The sequence below is a fragment of the Melanaphis sacchari genome, unplaced genomic scaffold (assembly GCF_002803265.2).
Source record: "Melanaphis sacchari strain LSU unplaced genomic scaffold, SCAv2.0 Contig10_pilon_pilon, whole genome shotgun sequence".
Classification (NCBI taxonomy): domain Eukaryota; kingdom Metazoa; phylum Arthropoda; class Insecta; order Hemiptera; family Aphididae; genus Melanaphis; species Melanaphis sacchari.
The window spans coordinates 2,251,836-2,272,085 of NW_020270420.1; the positions used below are offsets into that span (position 1 = coordinate 2,251,836).

Sequence of the window (20,250 nt, forward strand, 5' to 3'; positions counted from 1 at the left end):
GTTTATTTCTATATATTTGTCATCGTTGACTATGTCATTGAAATAGAAGAAATTGAACAGATAAAATACTCGCTGATCAGGGCCCTTGTTTACTATTAGTTAAACGCCTAATTTATTATGGATTTATAATAAAAATATACATAATCTTATTTGTTGTCAATATTATATAGATATAATAGATGTATAATAGACCTACAAAATATTTTGAAATATTATGATAAAAAGTTATCTTTTTAATGTGCTTAAAGTAGTTTTTAGTCTTAACAAGGTAGACTATTGATGAACATTGTATCTCAATATTATAATTATATGGTTATTTATGTTAATTTTGAATATTCTTTGAGATACAAAAATAATATTATTTTGGGGAATATAAAAAAATAAAATATATCGGTATAGATTTTGTACTTATTTTTTATGTATATAAAATAGATACTTTATACTTTTAAGTTAATGATATTAAACAAAAAAAAGATGTTATTATGAAAGAGAAATGGTATATTCTTGCCCAAATAAATATTATTCAGTAAATAAATTAAATATAATAATCCCAATATTATATTATAATGTAAACATTATTAATCTTCAACCGGATGTTTAAGTTGATAGGTAAGATATTATACTCTACAAAATATGTATCAGGTTTTGAGTTCGGGATTTGAATTGGGATGGGATTCAAGTATATTTTTATGATAGGGTAATACAACGCTATGTAATTTTATAACCACTAAAACCACTAAATAACTATTATTATGAGGACTGTACCCAATGTGATATGCGACCTGGATGTTAAAATTTACGATATACCATTAGTCGTTACAAATAAGCTTTTTGTCACATTTTAACTTACCATTTTAAATTCATATCTAAAATTTACTTACACGATACACATTTTCAATTTATCTATAATGGGATTTAATGGAATCTCTAAATATTTGATATATAAAATCTCCAAAACAAAAAATTTAATATGAATATTATAATTTTTGTAAACTATAAATTATTTACCCACAAAAATACAACTTACATAACTTGCAAAACACTTTACTAAAGAAAATACCTTATTAAGTTAAGATTTTTATTTTAAAAAATCAGATTGAACAATGCTGCTATTATTTCGCTTACTTATTAAATTAAAATTGATATTTTAAATAATTAAATGTCTATTAATATATATGCACATCTAAGTGCTGTAGAGTGCATATTTTTATACCTATCATCATTTATTTGAAATTAATTAATATTTTTATTTAAAATAATAATAATTATGCATTTGTAACATTCCAATTTAAATGCTCGTGAGTTCAATAATATACGTATATTTTTGATTTTAATTATTTTATTTTTACTACTTATTTTTAAATAATAAAAATAAATTGGAATTTAATATTTTCTCCAGTTATGAATTTATTTTGAATTGCATTAATAAGTAATAACAAAATTAGGATGTATAATTAAAATCTGTAATCATTAATAATTTAGAACTGTTTCTTGTGAGTTGTTCGATAAACAGGTCACTTCTGAGATTACCGAAAAGTGTCGAATCATCAACTCATGAAGTTGGCTTACAAAGTAATTTAGAATATAGGTTTAAATTTGTATTATATGCCTACAATGCTATACGTTTATTTAACTCGTAAATCATATTCAATTTAGATTCTGAGTTGAGAGATGAATGTATTGATTTTACAATTATGTATTTCTTTTTACATATATTTTATTATATTTTCGGTAAGTAAAGATACTATTCAATTTTCAACTTTGGAGGTGTCTCTGGAATAAAACTAGACCAAGATTGTCCTTGGGTAGAGAGGAAGTCAAAATTTCTATTCCTTTTCATAATAAACGGTAATAAAAACTATGAAATAAACGGGAATTTTTACACTTAAGTTCTTAATCAGTTTTTAGGTTTTTTTTTATTTTTTTATTTTGTTGTAATTTAAAAATGAATGTCTATATTAACTTTTTAAAAGTTAATTTAAGGTTTGATAATACTAGAACTAAGAAATTTTATATTCATAAAACATATTTATATTATAAATATAATATAAATAATTAAATATTTATAATAAAGTTCAAATTTAGACGAAATTAGATATTTAAACGATGAATAACGATGTTCATTGTTTTATTACAGGTGATTTAAAAACATTATTCGTAGGTAAATAAACTACAAATTTTATATTATGCAATGACATTTTTAAAATATGTAAATTAATTTTAAGATATTACTTGGTTTATACTATGAACTTATTTACAAAGTTTTTGGTAAGATGCTACTAACTCTACTAACTCAAAAGTTAATTATAGTATAAATTATATTTATTATTATTTTAATAATCAAATATAATAATATAATAAATAAAATGTTTTCATCAATAATTAAACAACTACCGTAATACTAATAGTAAAATAAATTACTTTAATAGTAATATCAAAAAATACATCATAAAAATGTATTTAATAATAAAGTTTGACAGACCGTATTCTCTCAGAATCAGTTTAAGTATACAATGATATTAATACATTTAAATTTAACATTACCACTATAGTAACTCACTTGACATCTACTATACAGTATTTTCATCGATCAACTTTTTTTCATAAATTTATAATTTTATTACGTATAAAGCACAAATATAATAAGTAAATTTTTGTACAAATCAATTTTTCTGATTTAATTTGAGTTGCTACATATTATATACATGTATAATAAGTGAATCGACTGTACCTATAATTTTTTAATGGTGGCAAACCTCCTATACAAGAAGAATAACATCCTTTTTTTTAGAATATATTATTATAATTTTAATATATTTTATTTTTATTTTTTTATTCGTCTTATATATTATGTACATATTTTATTGTTAGAAAAGTTTAAATTTAATAAAAGAAAAAAAATCAATAATTTAACTCTAAAGAGAGTAGTCAAAAATATTAAGTAGATATGTTTCAGCATGTATTTTACTGTAGTCTAAAAAGATAATAAAGAAGAAAGTAGATACAGCAGATATTGTAATTGTTTATAATAACAATGGTGAAATTATATGTGAATTAATCAATTTTTAAACGTTTACATAATTAATTTGACTCGAATAAATATTTTACACGTCTTGATAAAACTTTACGTATAATCTAATACGTCATACTTTATAGTTAAATAATTTTGTAATTAAATAAGTCCATTTACTATGGCTAAATTTTTGGATTGATTACATCATGGCGTGTACAAAATTTATTATATTTTGTATTCTATAAGCTATAATATGTATAATATAATGTTACGATTATTTAAAAAAAATATACAATGGTTCATTTCATAGTTAGTATTTACACAAAATTAATTAAAATATTATTGGAAAAAATGTTTATACGTCAACGTAATCAAGTCGCCATAATATGATATAAGTATTTAATAACACATTATTTCGATTACAGCTATTCATTAAGTTTGAAACCTAATTTGTATGAAGCTCTGTGCTTTACTACCTTCACATTACTATAGTATAATTTATACGTATATAGATAATATAATACATAAATTGAATATTTGTACTGTCTACACACATATATGTAATATTAATATATATATATATATATATATATATATATAAAGTTTGATATAAAATCATATAATACCTATTCAGATATTACTATCACTAAAGGAATCCGAAGAAAAATTTTCTGATAATAACGAAATCTACCATGATTTTTATTTATATAATATTATAGTGCTGTTGGTTATTTCTTACACGGTTTTTCAATTGGTCGCTATCCGTGGAATTTAAAAAAAAAAACACACACACTTATCGCCTCATAATATTAATAGAGTATATTCCACGCGTAATTATAAGTATTTATCGTATTAACCAATTTCTCAATCATGTTGAATAACAAATCTTAAACTAATTGTTAGAATATCTTCTCGCAACAACGCGCACTACGTATAAACTGTTAAAATAATTACGTTGCAGATAATTGAATAACATTACAATTTGTTTGAACAATTCACATGCGTATTTTATGTAGGTATGATATTGTGCTAAATATTTATTAAATGTATAACGTACATCGCATATACTAGGTTTAGTCATAATCCACGATTTTAATGCACATATATCTCCAAAATTGAGCACAGTATATAACATGGAATAACTTTAGATCGAGATAACGTGAATTTCGCAATAAAATCTATTTTATGTGTCCTCGTTTGCCCGTAAGTCATTTGTATAATTGATTTACTCGGAGTAAGTTTTTAAATAAAATGTTGGGATTCTACAATTGTTCTGATTGTACCTACACATAATCATTCACAATAATCACAAGAGTTTGGCAAAACTTGCACAGCTGTATTAACGATAACACCAACGAGCAAGGAACAATGATATACTGTGAAGATAAGAAATTTAATCTTGTAAACTTGTTCGTAAATTAATAACACAGAAAAATTAATTGAGTAAGCACACATTACTTGGGCAATTAATAAAAAATATAGCTAAAAAATTGTACAACATAAATAACAAATCTCGTGAAGTTGTCAAAATAAAACTATCAATAAACTTCGTCTTACATCTGACATCTCAGAATGATACATAAATATTAATCAGTATACTTATATAAATAAATGATAACAACACATTTTTCATTTTCTTAGTATTTTCTTCCATATTACAATCGGCAACTATTTTAAACACTAGTAATGGAATAATATTCGTTAGTGGCAAACATAATTAGATACCTAATAAGATAATAATTACAGAATCATTTTAATTATGTAAATAACTGAGTAAAATTATCATAATATCACATATTTATTCAAATAAAAATAATTTGTAAATTCTTAATGAAAATAAATTATATTAATCAGTTGAACATTTTTATAATTTATAAATGTATTTATTATATTTGTAATCATTATCAAATCGTAAAAAAAATATATAAAAGTATATATAATGTATAGGATTTGATTTTATTAATTATTATTATAATACATCATACAATAAATTCAAACTACCACAAAACAATAAAGTTCAATTTTAGGTCATTACATTTACATTATTACTTATTACTTAAAATTAAAGCTTCTTACAAAAATAAATAAGTTATGACCATAAAGGCATTATTCTATTCCATATTATATTATAAGTAAATAAATAGTATTATAAAAAATATCATTATGACAAATTATATATAGAAATATTTTTTATTGAAGAAAAACTTATTAATTATTATGTTCAGTGAGAGAAGATATTTAAAAACTGCCTAAATATGAAATGATCTCACAAATATATAATGTTAAAAGGTTTAAGTATAACGTATTGAGAATTGCTTTCATCGTGAATACATAATATCTTAAAAACACTTAAAAATGGAATCTTTTAGTATGAAACAATGTATGAAAGTAATTAGTAAAATTTGTTTATAATTTTTAGTAGGCAAAGAGTTATTAATTTTGATTTATATTTATTGAGTTATAATATTATTGCTATTGCTAGAAATGATAAAAAAACACAAAAAATACTTAAATTATAAAAAGTAAGTATTCAAATTCTAAATTTTTGTTTAAACACGTGATACATTTTTAATATGACATATATTTATAATAATATACACGACCTAACATACACTGACTCGTGAAATAAATTTTACAGTGATATTTATAAAGTATAAAGCTAAAAGCATATAATTATAATTAATCAAACATAATTTATAATTAAATGATAATTACCTTAGAAAGGTTCCTTTCTAAGTTCTAAGTATTTATTCTGATGTTGATAATAAAATATTAATTTCCATCTGCAGGCATATATTATAAAATATTATTAAGTATACATGTATGGTATATATTGTACGTTTTCACTTTAAAATAGAAATATCAAATTAAATATATCGTTAACGCAATGAATTATTATACATTTAAACCGTACTAACAAAAGCCTATTAATGTTAATTTAAATATCCAATTGAAGTATTGGACAGTGTTACATCAATATAATATGCAAGTACTAGATTATAGATAGATTTAAGTGGCCTGATAATTATAGCCTAAAAGCAATACTGTAAACAATATTTAAAAATTATAAGAAATATCCACTTACAGATATTAATAAAAATAATTCGAAAATACAAATAATGCACTGAATTAATTTGTATTCAGTCCCTGTAACTAGTCAAACTCTAAATTACGAATGCAAATAAAATAATTTTTCAATTTCAAAACGTTATACCTATTTTTATTTGGTGCGTATAATTGTATTTTTTTTTTTTTTTTTATTCAAATATAATTAGGAAACTCACCTAACCACATAACATATGTTTAGCTACAAAACAAATTGTGAACTGTGATTTTTATATTTGTAATTATATCACGTGTTCATACATATTTTTTTGATAATTTATACACAATATAAATATAATATATTTTATAGTAAATATTTGAAAACTTAAATTAGCTAGTAACCACTTAAAGTATATTAATGAATACAAAATTAATAATTATCTTATGAACTTTAAATAGCCTGTGAACCAACCAAAAAATGTTAATGTACAATAAAAAAATACACTAGTCATGATTTTAAATACTCTTAACATGGGAAAATTTAATTTAACTTGTTATGGTCATTATCCTAGCACATTTTCGGGAAACATGTGATTAGATTTTAAGTATTTTAAAGCACCTAAACAAGTAACACTAGATACTTGCAAAAATAATCTAAATTTTACTGTTATATGTTATCACAGGGATAAGTGTTGTTTTTTTTTTTTGAGTCCAATAAATTCAATATTCAATATTTACGCATTAGAGGGTATTTTAATATTGATGAACAAAATGAATATTGCTATTTAGAAAAACACTATTTTTGCAAAAAATATTTCATGCTGTTACAGAATAACTTAGTTGTTTACTGAGCATTGGGATAGATATACTTATAATTAAGTATAATATAATATAATATAATATAATTATAGGTGCTTTTAAATTAATACGTATCTACCTATATTATTAGTTATCTACTCGTATGTAAAGTGTTATCATAATATACATATATATTATTATAAATTGCGATCGTTTTAATCTGGACTTTTTATGTAGATATTCCAGAGCTGTTGGTGTTGGAAGCCGTTCCAAAGACAAAACGGTTTCCGTCTATTTATCTGACCCAATGCGAAGCTCTCTGGAGTCAAGGGTCAGAGACTTCCTACCAAATCGCCAAGACAATCATGCTTTACATCCTGCCCCTATTGCTCATGTCGATTGCTTACTATCAAATTGTTCGGGTGCTATGGAAATCCGACAACATACCTGGACACACAGAAACCGTACAAATGTTCAATGCCAATGCTTACAATGGTAAGTTTTGCAGTTCAACTTTTATTGTCACGTTTATAATAAGTGGCGTAACTAGATAAAAAACTAAAGTGATGTAATTTATTCACCAAAACCAAAATCATACCTAATATCGTTTGTCTTTACACAAATCTTAAAACTTATTTTATGGCTTAGAAATAAACCGTTAGTATCCACGTTGTTTTTATAAATGTTAACAATGTGTCAACATACCTATTTTTAAATTGAAGAAAAAATATTTTTATTTTATTAATATATATTAGATGCATTTTTTCTTTATTATAAAAAACTTAAAAGTTTCTACTGTTGGCATTTCTGAGAAAAAAAATGATCCCGTTGCCTCCATTCAAAACAAAAAAAAATTACGCCACTATAGGTGCCTATAAAACAATATAACGATATACCATGAGAAAATGGTTTGATTTATTTCCGACATGTATATAGCGTATATTATAGTATTTCCAATATGATTATAAATTGCTTATGATTTTAAAAAACACGGTTTTGAAAACAATTAAATAATCAAATATCTATTACAAAAAAACCCAAGCTATTTATCATAATATTAATATAATATATATATAAATAGTTTCCATTGTCATTCAAATCAACATTATATTTGAATAACTTTTTTTATAGCAAGTCATTTTTGAAAAAAAACTAACCTTGATTAATATTATACATTCTACTTTATTAAATTTAATGGCAACCTATTTACTTTTCAAAATAAAAATTATATAACATTTTTCCTTCACTGAGAATATCATTATTTTTTAATGATATCAATTAATAACTGATACGCCTAGAACGTTTAAAGTCGTGATCGTTTTAAATAAAAACAGCTTTAGAGAAAAAAAAAATCTAAAGCGTGCTTATGCCTTGTAAAATACTCGAATACACTATTATTTCTCGTGGTAGAAAAGATATTTAGCATAAAACAATTACTGTGTTATTGTATTATTGTAATTACAAATAAAACTGTAACACTACATTAATGTACAAAAATAATCACTCGATTTATAGTTTTAAATATACTTCTTCGAAACTCGCTTTATTTATCGACATTAAAAAGAATTAAGTATTCAATAAAGCATGAACGCGCCTGAAAAGCAATTTACTGTAATCATAATACTAGACAACAATGTATAATATTTATACAGTCGAGTGCATAAAGTATTTTATATTCAAAGTAAATAGTTATTACATTTTTTTAAAACCTGTGTTAAATATAAAACACTATACTTGTCATTAAAAGTAAAAAGCGATAATGTTTCACATTTAATCTAATTTAATGATAATAATTACTATTTATCTATTTATCTGTGTATAAAGAGTGTAAGTGTTATAATAATCAAAAAATGGATGTGTGCAGTCCCTAAGGTTGTCATTGTATTTTCAATTCAGCCGATCTTTGCATCGTGATCGTTGTACTAAATACTTACTATTTATATTATCGATAATTAAAATCAAGCAGGGCTTGCAAACGTTATGATAACATTTGACAAAAAACGATTGAGATTTGTAATGTAATTATAATGGAAAACGATAAACATAAATAGTTAAATAACACAAAATATATATCATAAAACAAAACATAACATAACGCAAAACGTTAAATGTAGTATATCATTAAATGAAATAATTAATTTCCAATTGATTAATAGTTATAATTCATAAAATATATTAAAATTTTTAATTCTGAATAAAAATAAACGCAAAAGTTGAATAACGTTTAAATTCTGAATAACGATAAACTCAACGTTTGTATAACGTTTTAATTGTAAATAACGTAAAACAATTTTTTTTTTTCAAATGCAAGCCCTGGAATTAAGTGTTAAATTATTAAAGACATATTATTTGATTCGTTTTCTATTAAAGCGCTCGGAATATTTCAAATTTTTTATATTCTGTTTATCCAGAAAATGTGCTTGCACACAAATCAAAACACGCTGCTCACTACCGCAACCAACCAAATCTCTATAATTCGGATAAGACGTATGCACGAAGCAACCAAATTCTCTCAAAAAACAAATTATAGCTTTTTATTGAACAAAAATAGTGATTTAGAAAGGTATTTTTCAACACTTTTCAAGTCATTGTAAACAATTTCCAAGGCAAAAAAAAAAACAACGACGACAAGATTGTTTTAAATGTACATAAAATATTATATAATCTTGCAATTTTCTACAAAAATGTATTGAAAGTTTTTACTTTTTAAACACTATACGTCATACAATTGTGTTATTTTTTTTTTTTAAGTCCTAGTCTTTTTACAACGCGTTTGATCACAATACGTAGTTACCGTGCGTGGTACTTAGTATACAATAGTTGTGTACCTCTATGTAAATTTCCCAAAAAATGTTGGCTGCCCTTAGTTGTGCGCGAACGATAGAATATTATTATATTACTATAAAACTGTAAAACTATAATACTATAAAAGGTAAAAACTTAGTTTTAACGAGTTTGGAAAACCACATAAGCGCAAGATGCGTACCTATGATTATACTCACGATGAAGTTTATTTCTCAGGGTTCAACCGGACAGCGACAATGGGGTGTACCAGCACGATGGCTCAGATAAAAGCCAGGAGGAAAGCGGCAAAAATGTTGGTAGCAGTTGTGGTCATGTTCGCACTGTGCTTTTTCCTCGTGCATCTGATGAACTTATTAAGGTAAAATGAATTATAAAATATTACATTACCTATAGAATAACTTAGTATTTTAAACTTATATGTGTTGATACGTGCGTTATATACATATATATATAAAGTGTTTAGTTAATTTATCTAATTATGTAGGTAAGAACATGTATTACCCACTGTACACATTTTTTCTAATATCAATAAGTGCTACAAAAAACCATTGCAAAATAAAATAATAATATAAACATGATTACAACTGGAATCTAATTAATTGGTTCTACGACTGCTTGTTTTCGTTCTAAGCATATTCAGGAAATACGATTGTGATAACTCAATAAAACTGTATTTCATGAATAAGTACAAAAGTATTTGTGAAGGTGTTATAGACAATTGTATGCATTTTAAATAATGATGGACATTCAGATTTAATTTAAATTCAAAATTCCAGTTATTATTAAAATAAAAACTGCAAAAGTTTGTAACTTTGAGTATTTAATAAAATATTATTTAGATTTTTACTTTTATGTTTGCCTTCCTTGAATATTTAAGAACTGTGTAGTATTGAAATTCGAATAAATTTAGTAGGCTTGTTAGTAAGAAAAAATGATATTTAAAAACAAAAGTTTTAATATTTAATGAATTGATTGCATTATATTATCATAATAGATATACTACGTGGAATCAGTACCAAATTATACTCCAAAGTTATAAATAGGTTTATTTATTAATGTACACCGTTTTATTATTATTATTTCAACATTATAATACGTCTTCTTTTGTTTCTTTGAAAACACACATTTAAATCAAAAAAAAATTCTAAGAAAAAAATAATTATTAACAACCAAAAGCAGATTCCATCTGTAAAACTTTATGGTTTTTAATTGCATTTATGTTGGTTTTTTTTTCCTTTAAGTTTCACTAAGAATAAAAAAATAAAAATATTTTAAAACATTTAAAGAATTTTACGATTTAAAAATAAATAAAAACAATCCATTATGAAAGAAAATATTACAGATTTAAGTTTAAAATTGCTATCCTGAACTATTTGGTATTTCGATGTATTATTATTAGTTTTCAGACAACAATTTAATATTATTTTACATGTGCTCAAGGCACTCAAGCATTCGACCTAAAACGTGCTGTTCAAAAAATTATATCATATTTCTTTTGATCATGTGTTTTAAACATTTAAAACTCACGAATTTCATATAGAATATAGTTCGTTGATGCTTCGTTAAAATCAAATTAATATATATATATAGCACATTTTACGTTATTCCCTATTATAATCATAATATATTGCAAGTATTGATTTCAAAATTCCATTGAAATTAACGTCAATTTAAATTGGGCAAAGCTAATTGTTTCGTCAACCACGTAATGCTACACCATAACGATTTATTATTATATTACCATAATAATATGCATGCGAGTCTTTTTATAGAAAAAAACTATTCATGAAACACATATATTTAATAGGATGGCCATCCTGTTTTGAATAATTAAAATGCTTTTCTCGGGACTACGAATAATAATTCGTCAAAGTGCCACCTTTTCTCCGAAAATCAAGTATTTCCGTGACAATACTTAAAAATATTTAAATGACATGATTTGCATATAATACGCGTATCGAAATGGTGGAATTTATTTCGAAGAGAGAGAAACGTCGTGCACCGCAAAAAAAAAAAACAAATCCTAAAGGAGGCCATCGAAAATAAAAGTTATTTCCGTCTTGGTTCATCGGAAATGTAAATTCGTAACTTTCATTAGTTACATAGTGTATAATGTTTCTATTTTATTCTCTAGATTTGTTTTTGTGAAAAATCAATAGTTGAAATCTTTCCTATAATACGGCTTGTATGCACAATACGCTATACAAAATGTCTTAGCAAGCAATTATATTTTTTTAGTTGTTCATTTTTTAAGCATATAAAACTAATAAACAGGTTAATAGGCGAAGTGGAAAATTTTAAACAACATATACTTTATATAGATTTATTTTTTACTATATCTAATAGTATAGTTTATATTATAAATTATTATTAATAACTATATAATATTAATTAGCTATAGATAATTATGAACATAAAAAAAGGTGATTAAAAAGTTGGATACCGATATGTTGTACGATAAGTGTCAAATGGTTAATTTTGATTGATGTATTAAATTTTAATTCAATATCAACCTATATCAAAAAGTATTAGACACTCATAAATTGCATATATTTTTTTATTATTATTTATATTTATATTAAACTTAATTATTTTACTGCTAACATTGTGATACCTAAATTGATTTAATTCGAAAAAGAAGCATCGTATTTAAAAATATTATTGCAAAAACAGTAATGATATACTTTTAGTGTTATGCTCCTACAAAGTTTTTGAACTTTCGATATGAGTATCGATATTATTTTACAAAGATAATATATATATGATTGAATACTAGCCTAAATAAGATTTGAAAACTAGACAACTGTTTCAGTTGGAGTCTGTAAATTGCGCCCCCCAAAAAATATGACTTATACTATGTAAATTGCGGCTCGTGTATTTTTATGACATATGTAAATCACGGCCTGAAATATTCCTATTTCCAGGCGGCTGTACAATTTAAAAATTAGTAATAACTAACAATCTACGATATCGATATAAGCTTGAAAATTCAGGGAACAAAAAGCAAAACAATTTCTAAAAAAGAAAAATTTATAGGTACATGAAAAATGTATAAATTGCAAGCAAAAGCAAAATCACATTTCAGTGCAGTTTCGTTTACTTTTGAATCAAAATATTAATATTGTTAACTATTTTAGTAAATTTAAGCGAAATTACGATATTTTAAGAGAGTTAAGAAGGATGTCGTGCATTAATATATACTAATTTTAAATATAATTTTGGATCGACAAGTAAAAAATACGGTTCTACCCATTAGAAATGGTGTTACGAGAACTTTTAGTGCATTAATATATTCGGAAAAAAATGATTTTTTTTTTATATTAACAACTGAAGAACATAGTCACGACTTTTATGAGCTAAAAAATATTCATCGCCAAATTAGAAATGTAGGATGTAAACATTGTAATTATAAAGTAGTTTATAACATTTACTGTATCTGATATTAATAGACTGAGAAAAAAATTACTACTAGAGGAGTAATTTACAAAAATAAATAATAAAGTGTTTCCCAAAATGTGTATTATAAAAATGTGATGAAAACGTAAGTATTATATTTTTGTGTGAAAAAAAGGAAATAGTTTTAAGATATTTGAGCAAAAAGAGTCCCGCCGTTATTCAGTCTTCTTCTTTAATAGTTTTTATAGTTCTATTCATGACAATTGCTGCTTCACTATTTCCTGTCGCTTCACCTTATTTTCACTATCTTTTAGCTTTATGTGTGGTACAATATTTTTTAGATTATGCTTTTTTATTTATCGTTATTATAGTTTAAATATGTAATTTTGCCTATATTTAAAATTAAAATAATTATAAAAAAAATTAAGTTTATAATTTTTTAAGAATAAAAAAAGTAATATAAACTAGTATGATAACTGTGTATTGAAATTTGAATTTTAAGCCTAAAAGTAATTTATATGGGATCTTGTATTAAATTTTCAAGGTTTTCAATTAAAAAAAAAAAAAAATCAAAATCTATTATAGACTAAAATTAAATAACATTAGAAATTGCGTATGTCTATAAATAACTCAAAAGGATTCAAAATATTTCAAAAAATAAATCATGTATAAAAATTTGGTGAAAATTTCAAGTTGCTAGAATTATATGTTTTTATTACAACAAAATGTCAAATATTGTTGAAGGATAAATAGTTATTTTACAGTTCAATACTAAATATACAGTGTCTTGTAATGACGTAAAAATCGTCAAACATTAAAAATGTAGAAATTTATCTTTTTATATCTGTTAATTACTTACAAACAAAATATTTTGAAAATTATACCATATGGTAAAAATCTCTAATAGTTTTTTTTTTTTTTTTGAGATATAAGTTTTATTCATTATTTTTAAAAATGCTAAAAAATTTAATTTTAACACGTTTAAAGTACGAACTAGATTTAATTTAATATCCGAAATTATCTCAAAGTTGAAAATTTAAAAATATTTTCGATTATTTTATTTACTATGTTGATATGTATATAAAAATAAAAAAATAAACATTCATCATTGTATAAAATAAATTTTTTTATGAAAAAATTTTTGTTGTTTTTATTTATTACTATTGTGCTCTATTATATCAGAACAATTTGCGGTTGTATCTCACTACTAGACACTAGTCTCTCACAGTGCTCGTTTAAACATGTTATGTTTATCCTAAAATATACGCTTACGTTTCTCATATCTATACTTATATTAAATATTGAAATGCCTATTACCTATCTCCATCGATCTTAATTTTTATTGTAGCTGTAATAATAGTATTATGTATTTTTACAATCCACGTATAAACATTTACGCGAAAACGTAGTACCGGTGTTCCTATAAAACATTACGTGTGTATAAAATATAAAGTTATTTATAGTATGTTATAAGAATTATTATTAAAAATTAAACCTCAAAGCTAAGAAATAGAGCAAATATAGAATATTACAATAAAGCTAACATATTTACTTATTTAGATCGGCAGTTAAATAATATTATTTAAGATTAGTTATTAGAACAGAATTATTTCAATTGATTTATAAAATGAAAGAGAAGTCAAAATTTTAAATTTAAGTTTATTAGTATTTTGCTTAAAGATCTGAAAAGGCTATGGTTTTAATGATGCTGTAAAATAATGAACAATGTTTTTAAAATTTATATTTGGCACATTAAAAGTTATACCTATTTACAATTCCGAAAAATGTATTTCATTATTAACAAGATTATATAATTAAAGGACATATCTAAATGTGTTATTATTAATATTAATGGTTCAATGAATAATATTTTGATCTAAAAAAAAGAATCAAATACAACTTAGTTATTAAATTTTTAATAAAGTTTACTTAAAAAAGGATTTTGGACTTTTTATAATTTATTTATTAATATTTAACATGGATTAATGAAGATTTCGTGTTACTGGTCTATATTCAAATATTAAACATACAAGAGAACAATACTTTTCAATAGAGTAAACTCTCATAAATTTATACATAGTATGAATAATATAATTTGTATTTCTTTATTATAAATTATAGTGCTATGCTTGCAAAAGGACAGAATATTTTAACGAGTAATTCCTAGTTCCTAATCATATTTTTCTATTTAGAGAGTTTTTTTTTTATTTTATCAAGTAATTAAATATGATGTGTGCCTGATACAAGATAAACGTCATTTGAAGATATAATATTTAGTGAAAGATAATTTGCCACATATCAACTATTGAGATTATTCAAATCTAGTTATAAATATAAATAATATTTAGTAAAAAAATTACAAAACTGAATTTATGTCATTGAGAAGTATTGAAAAACAGTAAGGAAATAACCTCCTTCTCTGGATACACTTAAGTGAATTTTATCAAAAATATTTAAGCCAATTTTGACAAACCAAGTATTCCTTTGCGATAGTATTAAAAAGGATTACCTATTTCAAAATTTCGTAGTTTAATAATATTAATCGAATTAAATGACTTATTTATATGACTGAAAATAATATTCATTTGGTAAATTGTTTTAATAATATTTGAAATAAAAACATAACAGATTGGTTATTATTGATTTCCCTCGATGATGATTGAATTGTCCATCAACTAAGATAGGATGAAATTTATTTAATTAACGATAATATTCTTTAAATATTTTTAATTTATTACTTATGTTTTTTTTTTTTTTAAATGGGTATTGTGAGAAGTAACATTAAACTGACCGCGGTCATTTAACTGCAGGTTATAGATATCTATGTAATATTGTCGGTTTTTTAGTATTGTTACATGACTTGAACTTGTTTGTTTTCTGATCGGTATATCTTTTTTTGAAGTTATACATAAGTTAGTTATAAAATAACATTAATAAATTTCGAAGAATACATGTAAGAAACATACTATAATAATGTACTTTGAAAGAAGACAGGTAAAAAGGATAAAACAACCGTTATGTAATCGCTGCACACAAAGTTAAAAGTTACCGATTACAGAACCCTAACCTAACAAACATCTGTTCAGTTACAACGACAGGAATGTTCTTTATCATTTTCTAAACATAAAATACATCATGCGGTGTTCATTAAAACTTTCGTTATATTCTTGTATGTACGAACCGTCATCATAATATTATAATATCAAATACCTATCAAAACTTTAAACCATATTGTAATGGTGGCCACGCGTTAAATTTTTTTGATATAGCTCAAAAAATCATAAATCATTATTTACATTATACCATGTATATACAAAACTAAATTGAGTGATTTAAACTATATAATAACAGAATATTGAGGCATTCTTCAAAAACAAATCATATCATATTATTAATATACGAGTACATCGTTATCATATTAAATATATTACGCAAAGCATATATTTTACGATAATATTTTAATAGTTACATTCTAATAATATATCACTTTATTAAACCTGATGATTTATCTTAATTTTATTCTTTAATCTTGCATTTTTTTTAATTCCAAATTTTAGAATTTTTAAAAAAATTAAATTTTTATTAACATTATTTAGTGTATAATGTGGTGATGCACACTTCATTAAAATCCTAGAAATTTCTTGTTTAAATTTAAATTTAAATGTATCATTATTTAAAAAGAAATCATCCACTTTCTAATTTATAGTAAAAGAAATGTATACCGCTACATGACACTACTTATTAAATTAAAAAATAAGAATAATCTAGGGGCTTGAAAATATGACCCTTAACACTTAAAAATTTAAAAAAAATTTTCATTTGAATATATTTATTGTGAGTTATCTTATTTACTATAAATATAACTGGCATATATCATAAATATATAAATATATATTCGCATTATCTATACGTGATTTCGTTCTCGAATCGTCGCCTGTAAATTATGTATATCATACCAATATAATACACTCAAATTATATATGCTGATCGGCACGGGAATAGTTTAAAAAAAGGTAGGAATATGAATACCCCTCTGTTGTACATTAGGTGTCGAGTGGGTCAGTATTATGGTTATGTAAAATTTAAATTTAATGATTACAAATAATGCTTCTAAGCGGAGACGTTAGCCTATATCACTAAGTACCTATGTTTTATAATATTATGTTTTTTAATATAACTAGTTAAGTCATTTATTTCACTTTTAGTATTACAGTTGGTTTACATATATTTTTCTAAAAATATTGTATTTATAAAAAATGTTAATGTTTTTTATATTTATTTATAATATATATATATCATATAATATCGATTTAAATAACTCAAAATGCAATAATATCTTTCTGTAATTACCATGAAGCAATAAAAATATGTTCCCAGTATACATAAATAACGCCTTATGAGCAATCGTATTAACTGATCGAATTAATTAGATTTAATTTTCTAACCAAAACTACACTCAAAATGAAAGTTAAAGCTACTTATTATCTATTTGTTGTATACATAGACACAAAAAACCCACATACTATCAAATCAATACATCTATCGGTCAAAAATTGTATTTACATAAACATTTTTTCGTTTTTCTTTAATTTTTTTTTCTGACTATTAAAAAAATACTGAGACTTTTTATTTTTTATTTTACTTCTATCTTAAATCACCCTCAAAGTTGAAAATCAAAAAATGTTATCGTCTAATTATCGTTTAAACAAAAAATACGTATACATTTTTGCACGAGTCACGTCCAAATACCAAATTCTATCACACTTATACAATATCTGTTCATACGTAAACAGTATACTCTGTATAGTATAATAATATGTAGTCGCCAGTTGAGCCGGATATGTAATCCAGTACATCGATAGTTGAAGCGTGCCAGTTTCCGTTCCAGGACACGGCAAAAAACCGCCGCTGGTGACGCGCTCGTCGATCCCGAAAACCTAATCTACTGGATTAAAGCGCACGGCCCGAGACTTCATTATTTATCGACACCAATCGCGCCTCGCGAATATTTCTTACACGCATCATCCGCCGTTGGTATATATTATCAGCGTTGTGTATGTATCGTGCTTTGTGTATAAAATGTACGTTTTTGTTCTTTTGATGAAGGTCGCAAATAAAAAGGAAAAGAGTAAACATGAGAGAAAAACTAAAATACAATCGACTTTGACGAAGACTCCCACATTCACTATACGCTTGCTTTATGATGTTTATTTAAACGCCCTAATTTATTTATTTATCCGAATTTTGAAAATAATCGTGAAAGGTTAGGTTAGTTATTATTAAAATAATATTATAACAATAATATATATTGTTATTTATTTGTCCGAGTCTGAAAATTTACATATATTGCTATCTCTTACCTTCAGTATAAAATTATACGCATGAGTTGCGAGGGTAGAATTATGTATACATGATGTGATTTTACTTCAACAGCGTGTTGTTTATTTATTTATTTTTTTTTTTTTTGATAAACACAAGTGTTATATACATGAACTGTTTTCAAAACGCGTTTTAATCATTGCCCGTCTTCACCCTTCTACTTATCGATAAAACTATTAATATTTTTTAAATCTAGGGTAGAACATCTTTATGGCTCAACATAGAAGAATTAGCTATTTATCAAATTAACAGAACTCTATTTATTCAAATGTACAAGTATGTACTACTCATTCACCTATCTGTGATTTGACCGCGAAAAAAATGTTTTGATAAATGATTTAAGCAAAATAAATATTAACGTGTCGTATTAACGAATCTTAATAGGTACGTTAGATGTGTTCTACGACACACATTTATCAAATTTTTGATCTTTTTGTCTTAATGCTGTTTCAACAATTTTTAACATAATATAATGAATACATTAAAGAAAATAAACCGAATTTCAGGTGGGAGGGTTGCTATGAGTAGTATGACTCAATCTTATTAATGGCAAGTAGTATTAAGAATTTGAAACACAATAATATGTCTAATCAAAAAGTATACTCAGACTAAATTAAGCACTCGACGTTATAGCAGAAGGTATATAATTAATTTTTACTAACATTTTCATGCCATTTGATAAATGTATGACGTGGGCAAAGTTATCCCCTTGGTATATGGTCTTATTGTAAATACGTACGCATTTGGTTTGATATAATTATATTTGAAAAGTTTGCCTGTAACGGATACACGGTCTTTCATCGCCAGCACATATATGTATTTACGAAAAAGCTAAAAATAAACAGCCCTATTAATGTTATTATTCATTCATTGCAGTGTTTTCAAGTTTTATGAAGACTAGCTCTTATTGAATTTATCGTCGCCTAAATCGTATATTATGTCTAGAGGCAAAAAATGCGTTTAGAAACTATATCACATCACGCATACGTCGCGCGTTATCCACAGGATTGTAACAATAACGACAATAATCGTTATATAATATTGTGTAACAAAAATAAAATTATTTCTTTGATCAGTATATTATTCTTTTTATTGTTTTATTTTTATTCAAATGGATTACCTAACCTATAGTATATATTTTTTATATTAGTATTCAAATCATTGTTGAAACGAAACCTAATTGAATTCATGTAATTAAATTGTATATTTTGCGTGAGTGTTCAAAAGCATAATAAAAGTACATTCAAAAGCGACACGTTTCGAAATTAAAAGTTTTAGATTTTAAGCAGAGAGAGAAATAATAGGTACATATTATATTGATTTTATAATGAAATGTTGGTTTATTTTTTATTTTTTTTTGGCGAATTAAAGCTTTTTAAAGTTTAAAGACGGTAAATTTAAAAAATAAATTTTCGTTCAGATTCTAATTGAGGTCCATAATTTCGGTCGGGGTAAACATTGAAGTTTTAGAAACTATATAACTATATATACCTAAGTATTAAATATATTTTAATATTAGTCATGAATTCGGTATTAGTATTTCTGTAATTTTTAAAAGATGTCAAACTATCAAACTATCTCCAGAGGCACAAAACATTTTAGATTGGTTTTGAAAAACTAAACTATATGCCCGTGGATAGTATTAAATTTATAACTATTTAAATTCAAATATCACGCATAGAATATAATTTTATATTAAAGTTCACTAAAAACCCCTATCCTCAGTTTCTTTAGGCGAAACAATTTTTTTTTGGCTAAAAATAAATTAAAAATATTTAAAATTGTATTGTTTTTTAAATATTTTTTTTCTTTTA

At 24.1% G+C, this 20,250-nt stretch overlaps 1 protein-coding gene across 3 annotated transcripts in view; it reads left to right on the forward strand.

Moving 5' to 3' along the window:
• The window catches only part of LOC112603575 (orexin receptor type 2-like), a 145,984-nt gene that overhangs the window by 115,031 nt on the left and 10,703 nt on the right, over positions 1-20,250 (forward strand). For all 3 annotated transcript variants that reach the window (XM_025352221.1, XM_025352220.1, XM_025352222.1), the window contains 2 exons: positions 7,094-7,351; positions 9,878-10,019. In XM_025352221.1, coding sequence (XP_025208006.1) covers positions 7,094-7,351; positions 9,878-10,019 — 400 coding nt within the window. The remainder of the gene's footprint in view (positions 1-7,093; positions 7,352-9,877; positions 10,020-20,250) is intronic.